Below are 13,692 nucleotides of genomic sequence, written 5' to 3' on the forward strand. Positions count from 1 at the left end.
TGAATTATATTGAAAAGAAGTACAAGAGTTACTTCAACTCAATACAAGAGAAAAAAGAAAAAGAAAAACTAAGTTACAAGCATATACAATGAAAAGTACCCTTCTACTACCAAAGCTAACCTACTACCTCCTTAGGAGAAAGGTTTACAAAAAAAGCCTCATTAAAACCTTACTTGGAAAAACCCCTTTGGGAAAACCTAGTGAAGGAAAAATAGTGCCCCTTCCTAAAACCAAAGTGAATATCCAAGGAAGATTACAAAGTAATTAAAATCCATTAACCCACCCCATTCCATAAGAGCCAGAGCAGCACAGCTACCCAATATCTCCAAACCGCAAGCCTCCCTGCCATTAACTTTGCATCCCTCTCCACGCAAATAAGCACACATTAATTCCACATCCAATTCTTCATAAACAGCCACCACTTCATCACCTTCTTGACCCCTCCACGTAGCCTTTCCTGGACAATAATTTACACACACAAAGAAGCCAAACATAAAAGAGGATTTGAAATCCATTCAAACAATGATGATACAAACCCAGGATGCTTTGCATTAAGCCATTTCCAAGACCTGACCTGAATCAAGCTCAATATACTATCAACATCAACATGGCCTCCACGAAAAATTATATTGTTCCTACAGCACCAAGTAGACCATATACTAGCAACCCATATCACCTTAAAAGAATCATTTTGTTTACTGCAGAACATAGGATAAGAGTGCTGCATTAGATGATTTCTGCACTCACCAGGACATACTGTACTTAGACCAATCCACCGGTAACACAAGCTCCAAATTAATGCAGATACATGGCAATTAAATAATAAGTGATTCAAATCCTCATCTGCATCATGACATAAACAGCAACAAACGTCTTGCTCCAAATGCAATACATTTCTCCTCCTTAGATTGCACTTTGTTTGAATTCGGCCAGGAACAACCCTCCATGAGAATGCACGAACATTAGAAGGTGCTGCACAACCCCAAATTAATTTAAATACCGGATCCACCACCCCTGCCACTGGCCCTTGAAGCAACCTGTAAGCAGAACGCACAGTATACACACCATCGCTTTCTGCCCCCCACACCCACCGATCCTTTTTACCCTCCACCAACCCCACATTGCGAAGCTCATTCCTCAATTCATCCTCCAAACACTCCTCTCTATCACTAAGTACTCGCCTCCATTTGAAATCCCAGGCCCGAGTATTACTATGCCAGCTCCCCGTATCTGTTATATAGTTATTCTTCTGTATCGACAGGCCAAACAACTTCTTGAAACGACACTTTAAAGGGCTGTCCCCTAAGGCCCTAACCAAGTATCTTTCCAAAATCTGGTAGCATCACCTTCCCCTACTCTCCTATGTATCCCATCATTAAACCATTTGCCACCTAAATCATCGAAGCATACCTTGAACAAGTCCTTCCACCAAGTGGAATCCCCACTTCTCACGCCAAATTCCCCTGGCATATCTCGACCACCATACTTTGACCAAATTATTTTACTGCAAAGGCTCTCTTTATCATTCAATAACTTCCACCTCAGCTTTCCCAGCAACGCTTTATTAAAAATTCCCCACTCCTTAATCCCCAAACCTCCCGCCCCTTTTGGTTTACAAACATCCTCCCACTTAACCCACACAATTTTATTGACTCCATCCCCATCACCTCCCCAGAGGAAGCTCCGCATGAGCCTTGTAGCCTCTCTAACCACCCCCTTTGGTACCACAAAGAAAGACAGAAAAAACAATGGAAGTGCTGATAGAATACTCTGAATAAGGCATACTCTACCTCCAAATGACAATGTTTTTTGCTTCCAGGACGACAATCTACTCCGAATCTTGCGAAGTATAGGCTGCCAAAAAACATTCCTTCTTGGATTACCTCCAACCGGAATTCCCAAGTACACAAAGGGAAGAGACATAATCTTACAATTCAACATAGAGGCAAACATCGCTTCTTGCTCATTCGCAACTCTAATTCCAGCACAACTACTCTTGAAAAAATTAATCTTCAACCCGGAAGCTAACTCAAAGCATCCCAATATACATTTGAGTGTAATCACATTTTGGTTTGTAGCCTCCCCAATTACTAGAGTGTCATCCGCAAACTGAAGCATTGCCACCTCCACCTCGTGCTCTCTCCCCAATCTATATCCCACAAAATTTCCCGCCCCTAGAGCACTCCTCATAAGCCCACTCAAACCTTCTGCAACAATAAGGAATAAGAATGGGGCAATCGGATCACCTTGCCTCACCCCCCTCCTCATTGGAAATTCTGTGGTTGGACTTCCATTTACTAACACTGACACCGTAACTGAAGAGAGACAATTCATAATCCACCTAACCCATTTGTCACAAAAATTCATTCTAGCCATCATATATCTCAAGAAACCCCAATCAACTGTATCATATGCTTTCTCAAAATCAGCTTTGAATAATAGTGTGCCTTTCCTTCTGACCTTTGCATAATGGACTATTTCATTAGCAATAATCACCCCGTCAAACATGTTTCGACCCTCTAAGAATGCTGATTGATTCCCGTCTATGACCTTACCCAACACATCCTTCAGCCTATTTGCCAGCACTTTGGAAACTATCTTGTACAGGCAACCTATAAGAGAAATAGGCCTGAAATCATTAAGTTGTTGTGGGCTATCCACTTTAGGAATTAACGTGATAAATGATGCATTGCACCCACGGGGCCACACGCCACTAGCCAAAAAATTAGAAACAGCACTTAAAATATCACCCTTCATTAGCCCCCAAAACTCCTTAATAAATTTAAAATTGTAACCGTCGGGCCCGGGACTGTTGTTTGATCCACACTCCCAAACAGCATCTTTAAGTTCATCTAAGTCCACCGGCGCGCACAACATTAATTTTAATTTCAAGAGAACATTAATTTCAAGAGAACATTAATTGATGTCTTTCCAAGTAATACCCCTGTAGAGTATTAAATGAGGAAATATAAAAGTACATTTTAAAGGTTAAAATGGAAAACAAGTAATACTATTATGAAAATTAACAAAATTAATTATACTCCTTGATATGGATGTTTCTTCTCTTCCCGAACATTTAAATATAAACGAAAATAATATTTGTTAGTTAATAAATTTACAGCACTGGGTGGTTGAAGCGACATGATGGTGGAGGGTCAGAGGTCGGTGCTACCTATTGTCAGTAGTCACGATGAAGGTGGTTGATATCGGTGGTGGGGGTGGTGGTAGTGGTGGTGATGGTGGAGGCGATGGTAATGGGGGTTACGAGGGAGAGTTTGCGGCAATGGCAGTGGTGGTGGTTCCGGAGGTGGTAGTGGTGATGACAGTAGTGGTAACGGTGGTCGTGGCGGTAGCAATGATGGTGGCGGTGAACGGTTGTGGTGGAGGTGATGGTGAGGATGGTGGTAGTGGAAGGTGGAGGGTGGTGGTATCAATGGATGTGATCGTGGTGCTGTCAATGAAAGTGGTGGTGGCGGTAATGGAGGTGGTGGTGATGGTGGTCGTGGCGGTGGCAATGGTAGTGGTGAACGATTGTGGTGGATGTGATGGTAGAGGTGGTGACGGTGGTATTGGCGGTAGCAGTGGAGGTGATGGTGGTGGTGGCAATGAAGTGGTAGCAGTGGAGCTTTGTGCAGTGGATCTTTACTCTTTGAGTGAAAATTGCAATTGATATGCAGCTATTTCATGTGACATCTATGACAACGTTGTTGTACTTTTACTTTGTATGATGTGCCTTTTGTAGCTCACGTGATTCACTTTGAATTATTTAGCTATTTCCACGTAGACTTCAGAAAATGAAGTTTCATCAGACCAAATGTAAGGCCCAAGTTTTTAAACTTATGCCAAGTAAATATAATCCTATTCACGATTAGGGTTGATGTATCGTGAAGGGAAACCTGAACTAGAGTTTACTAAATGAAATAAATTTATGAAGGAGAAAGTTCAGGAAAAGTCTAAGGATTGTACCAAAGTCGATAAAAGTTATAGCACGATCGTTATACGCTTAAACCTAGGTCAGAAACCCTAGTATATAGCTAGTTTTCACTTTTAGGCACGATGGAAGTTAATTCCAAAAATCTTCAGAGAAATGTTAGAACTTCTCTTTTTCCATATATCACAATCGTTTCAAGGCGAAACTCTAGGATCTACGAACGTCCGATTCCAATCATCGGAAGTTTGCCGAAACCGAAACCCTGGTATTTCAAAACCCTAGAATCACCCGACTATGAGGACTTTTTCTATTCGGAACATCAAATGAAGATTCTACACGCGTACACCCATTTCTCTTGATGATTTCAATCTTTCCTCAGAAGGGAGTTTCCTATTCCGACATTCGATGCAAAAAGTAACTTATCGGGTAAAATAGTTTTACACCGACTTTGCATTAGTTACCAAAAATACAAGGAGACCTCATTTTAGTTTTGGAATTCTTTCGCCAAAACATATCTTAGAATTCACGGAGAATGAAGCCGGAAAAATCAGATTCGCGAAACTTTCATTTTACCGCGTTTTTCCAACCTCTATATATAGCCAAGAATGAGAAAAAAACACAAATATCTTACCCATTTTCCCCAAGGAGGCCGCGAGTTTGCATAAGGGAGGAGGAGAAGAAGATTTTGTTCAATCCTTGCTTGATCGTTGATTAATCAGTTGCTGCTTCAAGGTTTCGAGGTATAGTCGCTAATCCTTACCTCTGATCGCTTTTTCCATAGCTTTTCTATAGACTTTTCTGAGCTGATAGTTTTGAGGTTTTTGCAAAACTATCCTGAATATTTCATTTTTGATTCTAAACATCTTCCTTACGTGCCCAAGATCACTTCTGCCGGATTAGATTTTCCGTAATGTCGCCGGATTTCCGCCGGAATCAATTTATGCCTTAAATACCCATTTTTGGAGTAAAGCTTCAACCTTTAGGCTGAAAACTATCGCCTTAGCTTAGTGCTAGTAGGATTTGTTGTCATAAACGTCGTTGGTGACGTCCCTGTCAAATTTGCTTTTTGGGATTTCAGTTTTGAAATTCTAAGTTAAAAATATTGACCAAAATGCCCCTGCGACAGTTTTCGATCCGATAATTTTTCCGAGTTTAGAATACCCTTAGTTACGGCTAATGATAGCATAGGAACCAAGTTTGATCGAAGAAAAATCGAACCCCACAATTACCAATAGTGGCCGAGCACCCTAAGGGGGAGGGGGAAAATTCCTTTTTCAAAAACTTGTCCTTTCGCGCTAGATTATCGTACCTCAGAGTATACACTACTTCGTGTAACTTTAGTGAGTATTGATAGCTTAGTTTCCGATAGATTTTGATGGAATTCTGTGGTTTACTCTAAAGGTTCTTTTGAAGAATTTCCTGAAGATCAAGGAGCTCATTGTGAAGGAACGTTTGAGGAGAACGCTGGAATAACTAGAGGTAAGGGCAACTTACCTTGCTAGTTAATGCTTTAGGTGTCGATGAATTCGACTTGATTTATTGTTTATGCATTGTTTGTGTTTGACTGGTAAAATGTTTTCTGAGGCTTCGGCTGACAATGTAGATGATTTATCTACTGAATGTTTTTGAGATTGACTTACATGCTATGTGCTATGTGGGTAATCTAGGATGTGTGATGCATGCTTTATGTGCTAAGTGCTAAGTGATTATTCTAGAATGTGTTGATATATGACAAGTTGTAGATTGTACTGATTTAACTATGTCTTGCACTCATATCTGTGATTCTGAGCAGTGAGAATAGCGGGCAGGTCATGCCGATTTTATTTTGAGATTTTTGAGAAAGTTTGATAGGACGAATGAGATTCGGGCCTTGTTATGGTGTTTATGGATCGAGACATTCTCTGGAGTCATTTGGGGATTAGGAGATCCTGAGAACTTATAGGATTTGCGATAAGACTAAAAGAATATCATTTAGTAAAGAAAACTCATAAGACATTAAACAACCTCTAAATCTTTAAATAAAGATAATAAGCTCGAAAGGAAGCTTTGGATGCAAATCTTAGTTTTTGGAAAACGAGAAGTGTCGTCGGATCCAAGTGTTGAGATATTGAGAGGTTTTGAGTATGTTGATACTCTTGTGCTCTGGGAGCAGTTGTGTTGTTGGGCTATCTGAGAGATAAGCCGGGAAACGGGTAGTTTCCGAGCATGTTGATGCTCTTTGCTCGTTGAGCAGTGTTGACCATCGGATAGAGATGAGTCGGATGATTTGGAGATCATCATGAGATACAGTTTATGCCTTCGGGTACAGTTTATGCCTTCGGGTACAGTTTATGCCTTCGGGTACAGATTATGCCTTCGGGTACCGTTTATGCCTTCGGGTACAGTTTATGCCTTCGGGTACAGTTTATGCCTTCGGGTACTTCGGACATCGACGGGGGATATGATCGACCGTGAGGTTAGGATCGACCTGTTGATTGTCGGGCATAGCGGAGGGAAAAGTCGACCCGCAGGGTTAGGACTGATCCGGCTATGTCAAGGTTGTAAGTGACACCCGAGGGTTATGGTCGACACAATGCCAGTGTTAGGACCGACTCGATCGTGCCCAGCCTACTTCTTCCAGAACTGTCGAGATTGGCGTTGCATTGACATATCATGCACTATAATTATATTCGTTGGGGATTTGGATGAGTTGATGTGGATGAACATCGTTATGTGTTTTGATGAGTAGATGTTGATAAATATCGTATGTGCTTTGATGATTGAATTGTACTAGAGATTTGATAACATGCTATGTTTAAACCTTAGGGTAGACAATGCAGAACTTATATGTATATATACAACATATATATACCCCTTATATTTTACCTGTTGTCTTGTATTCTCTACACTATATTCCGTAAGTTGACCCTTGCACGTGCTACCTGTGTTTGGGGGCTATGTATGTTTGTCAGATGTCGTCGATGGATTCTTTCGTGATTCTTCGTCGTTCGGGGAAGACCCGGAGCGAAATGACTACTACTGAGCCTTCGACGTGGACCCGGACTTCATGCATGACCAGATGAGAGTCGATGATGGAAGTATGGGGAATGGGTGTTTAGAGTCTACTAAGGTTGGGTGTTAGTGTCCTAGCTCTGACTTATTCTTATTTTTGAGGGCTTGTGTTGCTGACACTTGACCTAACTTTTTGGGATTGTACATTTTGCCTACGGGCGTTACACTTTTCTACTTTCCGTCACTGGAGGTTACTCGTGACGAGGTCGCTACTTACAGCGGGGGATGTTATATATATTGTATATTAGTTCTGTTGCCTTTCGCATTTGGGTTTTATTTATTTCAGTCTTGTCTTAGTTATTATCGAAAAACAAAATATTTACGTTTTTCCGCATTAAGTTTATTTTGGTTACTAAAGTGACGCCACCGAAATCGGGGTGTTACACCAAACTACATAGACAAGAAGTTCTTTGGTTGATTGGCTAATCTAGTAGACGTTACTTTCGTCAGACTTGACTTATAACGTTAGACGTTAATAGAGCATGTCATATATTTCCTGAAAGTTTGAGGTAATAGAGTTTCGATAAATAGTTGTTTGCCAAAATGATTGTATTGCAATATATTCAAAAATATTATCACTCAAAACATGAGATTTGCAAAGTAGGGATCTAAAGGTTGAACTTAACATTCTCCCAATTTTTTATGGTGCCCACTAGGGTGGACTATTTTTAAATTGGTCCACCGGTGCACCCATGGTTATATTAGTAATTTACAAAAGCTAAAAAAAAATTTAAACCAGAAACCCTCAGTCACGCTCAAGCATCTCTCTCAATTTCTTCTTCTTCTGGCAGCAGCCCCCACCACCATGGCCTTCCTTCTTCATCTGAGAAGTTTCTCTCCGGCCGCACCACCGCCACCACCGTCGATGAACTCTTCGCCGACGGCGTCCTTCTTCCCCTCCACAACTAAACCCGACCCGACACCCAAGCCTGACCCGGAAACTCCCACCCCAACGCCTGACCCAGAACCCTCCCCTGCAATCACTGACTCTGTAACCACCACCCCGTTCCCCTTTCCATAATGTTTGACGCGACCTGGATTTGCGATCTGCGTTCGAATCAAACTCAGATCTGGGTTTGCGATTTGAGACCTAGGTCTCGATTTGGGTTTGAATCAATCGATCTCTGAGCTCATATAGAAGGGCTTTTCACCACAGATGAAGGATGAAAATATGGGTTTTGGGTTAAGGTTCTCCTCCACTCTATCCCGATATGGGTTCTAGGGTTTGAAATTGGTGGTTTGGAGTTTATGTTTATTATTCTTCCCTTTTCCCTGTTGTTGATATGGATTATGGTATGGATGATTGAGGTTTTTGTCTTGGCGATTGATGGTGATTGTGATGCTGGAAAATTTTCTTCACGTGTCCGCTATCTCCAGCCCCAAATCAGAGTTCAACCATGGAGAAATGGAGAGAACCACCGTTTAAAAGTGAAATCGTGGAGACTAGTGGAATTATGGGCATTTGCCCTGTACCGCGGGTTGGATGGAGAGTGAATTTTTGAGAGAGGAAAGTTGGAGAAGAAGGGAACGAGAGTTTTACGTTTTTATCCTTTTTACATTAACTCAATCCTAACCACCCGTTTTTAGAATATTCTAAGATTCCTTCATCCAACGGTTCTTAGGCCTTGGTCCACTGGGGGACCAATTTAAAAGTAGTCCACCCTAGTGGGCACCATTTTGTTTTTAGGATGAGAACTTTAAGATAAGAAGAGTAAAATAAAATCTTCTTGAAAAACATGTTGTGAGAGCCCCCTATCTTTTTCAGAAACGTAGACTTAAGTTTCAAATTTTATTGGTCTGCCCTCACATGATTAGACTTATGTACCTAGTTTTTACTTTTTCTTAATACTCTCCCCTTTATCATTAGCAAAAAGTTCAAAAAATAAATCATTAGCAAAAACAATGGTTAGAAAGAGCATAAGGTGGTATCAGAGCATAAGGTGGTTTAATAACAACTTTTTTCAAACTGAAAATCACATAAAACTTAAACTATGTTTATAAAATAAAAAAATACTTTTAATTTTTACAAATTTCAAAACATAAAGTAAAAAATCACCCGGAATGAGGCCTAACAAGATAAAATTTTCCCTACTCTTTCGTGTGGTCAATAATTATTAATTTCCCAAACTCTTTTTTCTCCCAACCATGAAAAACTGAAACAAAAAGCAAAGTGTGCCTTAACTAAAAAATAGCACACCATAACAGCATATTCTGATTCTCATTATCTCTACTCCATGCAAACTAGTGGGCCCAACATCTACCCGGTCTTCACCCACTCACACACCGCCACGTGTACACATAAGAATAACAACAAAAGATGATAACCATCAATTTCCTTGAACGATGCTATAAGTGGCGACGCGATTGCAAATCACCACAAAAATTCTCCCTGAAAATTACACCTTCTTCTCTGCCATTCCCCATTCGCTCTTCCCCGCAACCTTCCCAGGTAACAACCCTTTTCTCTTTTCCTCGCAAAAATTCTCGATTTTTAAGTTGGTTTCAATTTCAAAGTCTCGATTTTTATTCACTTTACTAGACATAAAGGTTAGGTTTTTATGTTAAGGTTGTTGTTGATCTGAATTTTAATGATTACCCAGATTTTGTTTTGTGCTTTGGGATCCGTGATTCGTGTTTTTTCCATCTGGGGTTTGAATTTGATAATATGCTAGTTAGATCTTGGTATCTGCTTTACTGCATGTAGATGGTTGTTTGTTTAAGGGTTGGTTTTGAATCTGTCATGTATCCCTCTTCAATTACAGACAAACATTCTAGGATCACTGAGAAACAATTTTGAAAAAAAATTGTTTTGTTAATAATTAGAACTGAATTTGATGTTTTTATGCATGAAAATTATGTAATAGTACTTGCTTGGAGGTTAAATAATTGAAACCCTTAGATTGTGTTTTTGTTTTGAATTTGATGTCATCTCGAGTGTTTGATTTGATATCTTATTTATGGCAGTTATTATGAGTTAGATTCGGTTATGGATGGTAACAAAAGGAGTTGTTGTTATGTGTGCTTTGTCTGTTTCATTCTGTTGAACTTTTTTTTGTTTTGGGTGTGTTGAAATGCAGATTGCCAATTGGATCTTCATGAGTTCAGCAACCACTGGAGCATACTTGGTTTCCTGTAACTCGGGAAACAAGAACAACTTCTGCTGGATTTTGGTCTGCTTGCTGCCGAAATTCTTGGGAACTGCATTTGCATTTGTCAACTTTCTCCTAATTCAGGCCATTGACAGGAAGTCATCAGCAGTGGGGGTATTGGGGACCTTCGGGGTGTTTAGTCTGTAGTTTTTATTAGTTTGGTCATCAGCACAGCATACTTAGACCCCTTTTCCATTGAGTGGTGAAAAATGGTTTCCTCTCAGCTTTCTAGTTTGACTACTGCTGGTTTATGCAAACCTTTACAGACTCAACTGCTCTTTCCTGCAAATGTTCCTGAAAGTTTAAACACAGATCACCTTGAGCTAGATTTCTCTGATGTCTTTGGTCCTCTTACAGTAGAAGTCAATAACATTGATTCTGCCACTGGTGAGCCTGTGGATGAGTTGAGCGAGCTGGTTTATGATGAGCCGGCAGTTATTTATACCCGCTCACATTCTCTGGTTGGCCCTTCTGCTTGTGTCAGTCAATCACTTAAGCTTAGCAAACTCACCATACATGAGGCTGAGGATTCATTGGAACTAGTAGTGGATGTTACTAGGGAGATCATTAAAGACATTGACGAATCTTCCCTCGACAATGTTATCATCGAGGAATCCTTGGAAGGTGAAGACAGGAATCTCATGGAGATCCAGAAAGTTAGCATTGAAGACTTTGAAGTTTTGAAGGTTGTGGGGCAGGGTGCATTTGCAAAAGTATATCAGGTGAGGAAAAAGGGCACTTCAGAAATATATGCTATGAAGGTTATGCGTAAGGACAAAATTGTGGAAAAGAACCATGCTGAATACATGAACGCTGAGAGGGAGATTTTGACAAAGATAGAGCACCCCTATATTGTACAACTCAGATACTCTTTTCAGGTATTTACTTTCAAATTTGTGATAAGGTTTTGTTTCTTTTAATCTTCTGTCTTTGTGGATGGTTTATCTGTAACAATATAGCTTTTTTATAATGCAATGCCACTTTCATTTGATTTCTTCCTACTTTACTGTCTGTTGTTATATCTGTTAAAAAATTAAATGCGATAAATATGTTAGTTTAAGCCTTACTGGTGAACTTTTTTATTTCTTAAAATTATTTCCAGAATTGTGTTCCTTGCCAGTAAATTGCTTTATCTTGTTAATTTACTTTTAAAGCCAAATGATCTCTGGAATAGAAATTGAAAGTGTTATGTTCTGTATATGTTGTTTCAGACAAAATACAGATTGTATCTTGTGCTGGATTTCGTAAATGGGGGTCATCTATTCTTTCAGCTTTATCACCAGGGCCTTTTCAGGTATGTTTATCTTTTGGGTATTTTTGTATCTTTTGTTTCTGTTTTTAATTTGCAGCGTTAACGTCAGGCTCTATTCTTTTTACCTTCGAATATTCAGAGAGGATCTAGCACGTGTATACGCAGCTGAGATTGTTTCTGCAGTCTCCCATCTCCACTCAAAGGGAATCATGCACAGGGATCTAAAACCTGAAAATATCCTTATGGATGCTGATGGCCATGTACTCTCTCTTCCCTCCCTCATATTTTCCATAGTGACTTTATCCCAGATTTGTACTTGTGGAGTAAATGACCTGAGTTTTATTTGTTATTCTATTAGGTTATGTTGACTGATTTTGGCTTAGCAAAACAATTTGAAGAAAGTACGAGATCTAATTCGATGTGTGGTACATTAGAGTACATGGCACCTGAAATTATTCTTGGCAATGGGCATGATAAGGCTGCCGATTGGTGGAGTGTGGGTGTCCTGCTGTTTGAGATGCTTACCGGAAAGGTATGTGTCTTGTTTCTTGTAAATATGTATGACTGGTTTATTTGACCTTCATAGTTAGATGATTCTTTGCAGCGGGTAGGACCGTAGGAGGGTCTTTCTGTGTGACTTACATGTGGATTAAAACATACTGTATCTTCTTGGTGAATTTATATGGCTGCTTCAAGCTATGAAGTAAAACACACTGTATCTATGTCAGACATACATTGATGATTGAACATTTGTGCTAATCATGGCACATATGAAACTTCATGTTTTTCCTGTCCATGACATGCTACCTACTTAGGTCCTTTAAGAGTTGCTAAATGGTTTATTTTTTGTTTCAATTCCCCTGCAGCCGCCCTACTGTGGAGGGAACCGTCAGAAAATTCAGCAGAAGATAGTGAAAGACAAGATTAAGCTGCCGGCATTTTTGTCAAGTGAAGCCCATGCACTGTTGAAAGGGGTAATCACTAGTCCACAAAAAAGATATTTCCTTTGGTTATCTTATTTTCCTCACGCAAACTCATGATCATCTGAAATTGGATATTATTATTTGGCACATAATAAGCACTGCATAACATTTGTGTTTTGTGAAATACTCCTGTCAGTTTAGGCATAACTAGATGTGTCATTTTCCTTACATTTGAGGGTCCCAGTAAGCATGATTACTAAAGTATGTGTTGTGAAGCTTTTCTTCCATCGACTTCAAAAGGCTCAAACTTTTCTTGATAGATTTAATCTATTCTTGATATGCTGCAGAAAACTTTTCTTCTTTACATGATATGTCAATGTCTGGATTCAAATCCTATATTGAGCCTTCCTACTATTTTATTGCTAATTTCTATTCAACATTAAATGATATGATTATCTGTTTTGCAGCTGCTAACAAAGGAGGCAAGTAAGCGCTTAGGTTGTGGGCTCAAGGGGGTTGAGGAAATTAAAGGCCACAAATGGTTCAAACCAATCAATTGGAAGAAGCTGGATGCTCGCGAAATCCAACCAAGCTTCCGGCCAGAAGTAGCTGGGAGGAACTGTGTTGCCAACTTTGATAAGTGCTGGACTGATATGTCTCTTATTGACTCCCCAGCTGCCAGCCCAAATGGTGTAAATCCCTTCAAGGATTTCTCTTATGTGAAGCCTGCCGCCTCTTTTCTTCAAAGGAATAGTCCTGCATGCTAACTTGACAGCTTGCACTGGCCTTAGCTTAAGATTCATGCACATGTTTTTATGACACTGGTTTACTTCTAATTTGTTAGTGTTAGTTGCTTGTATTTGGATGCGTGAACAGTGGTAAACTGTCACTGGAATTGTCAACTAGAAGATACATTGCCTTGTGTCTTAGGAGTTGTATGAACTTTGTAGGTTTAGTTGTTTATTGATGTCCCTTGGAGGCTCTATAGTTGCGTAGAGCTACCTTGCTTAAACTTGTGACAATGAGAAATAAACTTGCTTTATTTTATACACCTTTGTATCTTAACATAAAAAGCTGAGCTCATCTTTATTTGCTAGTCTTAAGTGCGCTGGAAGTAACTTTTGCTCATAACCAATTTTATAATTTGGACATAAATGTTTAACAGATGATTCATCAAATTTGTAACAGGAAAATTTGATTTTAGCTTTTAGTCTTTTTTTTATGCAAATTTTATTCTTAAAAACTTTAAATTATATTTAATACTTAAAACAAAAAGTTATTAAAACATTTACAACAAATATTTTTATTTTGAAGTTTTGGTTATTAAATTATAACTTTAAGAACAAAATACATCCACATGCCAAGGAAATCCTTGAACTCCCAAGG

General features: G+C 39.5%; 1 protein-coding gene across 1 annotated transcript; it reads left to right on the plus strand.

Annotated features, from left to right (window-relative positions):
- Positions 1 to 9,283: 9,283 nt before the first annotated feature.
- Positions 9,284 to 13,355, plus strand: LOC130728092 (serine/threonine-protein kinase AtPK2/AtPK19-like). The gene is made up of 7 exons (XM_057579433.1): positions 9,284 to 9,431; positions 10,060 to 11,009; positions 11,343 to 11,425; positions 11,523 to 11,643; positions 11,742 to 11,915; positions 12,250 to 12,357; positions 12,774 to 13,355. Exons 2-7 carry the CDS (start codon positions 10,341 to 10,343, stop codon positions 13,071 to 13,073), a joined length of 1,455 nt encoding a protein of 484 aa, XP_057435416.1. The 5' UTR covers positions 9,284 to 9,431; positions 10,060 to 10,340; the 3' UTR covers positions 13,074 to 13,355.
- Positions 13,356 to 13,692: the final 337 nt, after the last annotated feature.

The sequence above is a fragment of the Lotus japonicus genome, chromosome 1 (genome assembly GCF_012489685.1).
Source record: "Lotus japonicus ecotype B-129 chromosome 1, LjGifu_v1.2".
Lineage (NCBI taxonomy): Eukaryota > Viridiplantae > Streptophyta > Magnoliopsida > Fabales > Fabaceae > Lotus > Lotus japonicus.

Excerpts from the sequence above, each read along its gene's own strand:
- LOC130728092 (XM_057579433.1), top strand. The coding sequence starts at position 10,341 with ATGGTTTCCTCTCAGCTTTCTAGTTTGACTACTGCTGGTTTATGCAAA. Across the intron at positions 11,644-11,741 it reads TTATGGATGCTGATGGCCAT|GTTATGTTGACTGATTTTGG; the intron begins GTACTCTCTCTT and ends TTATTCTATTAG. Across the intron at positions 11,916-12,249 it reads TTGAGATGCTTACCGGAAAG|CCGCCCTACTGTGGAGGGAA; the intron begins GTATGTGTCTTG and ends ATTCCCCTGCAG.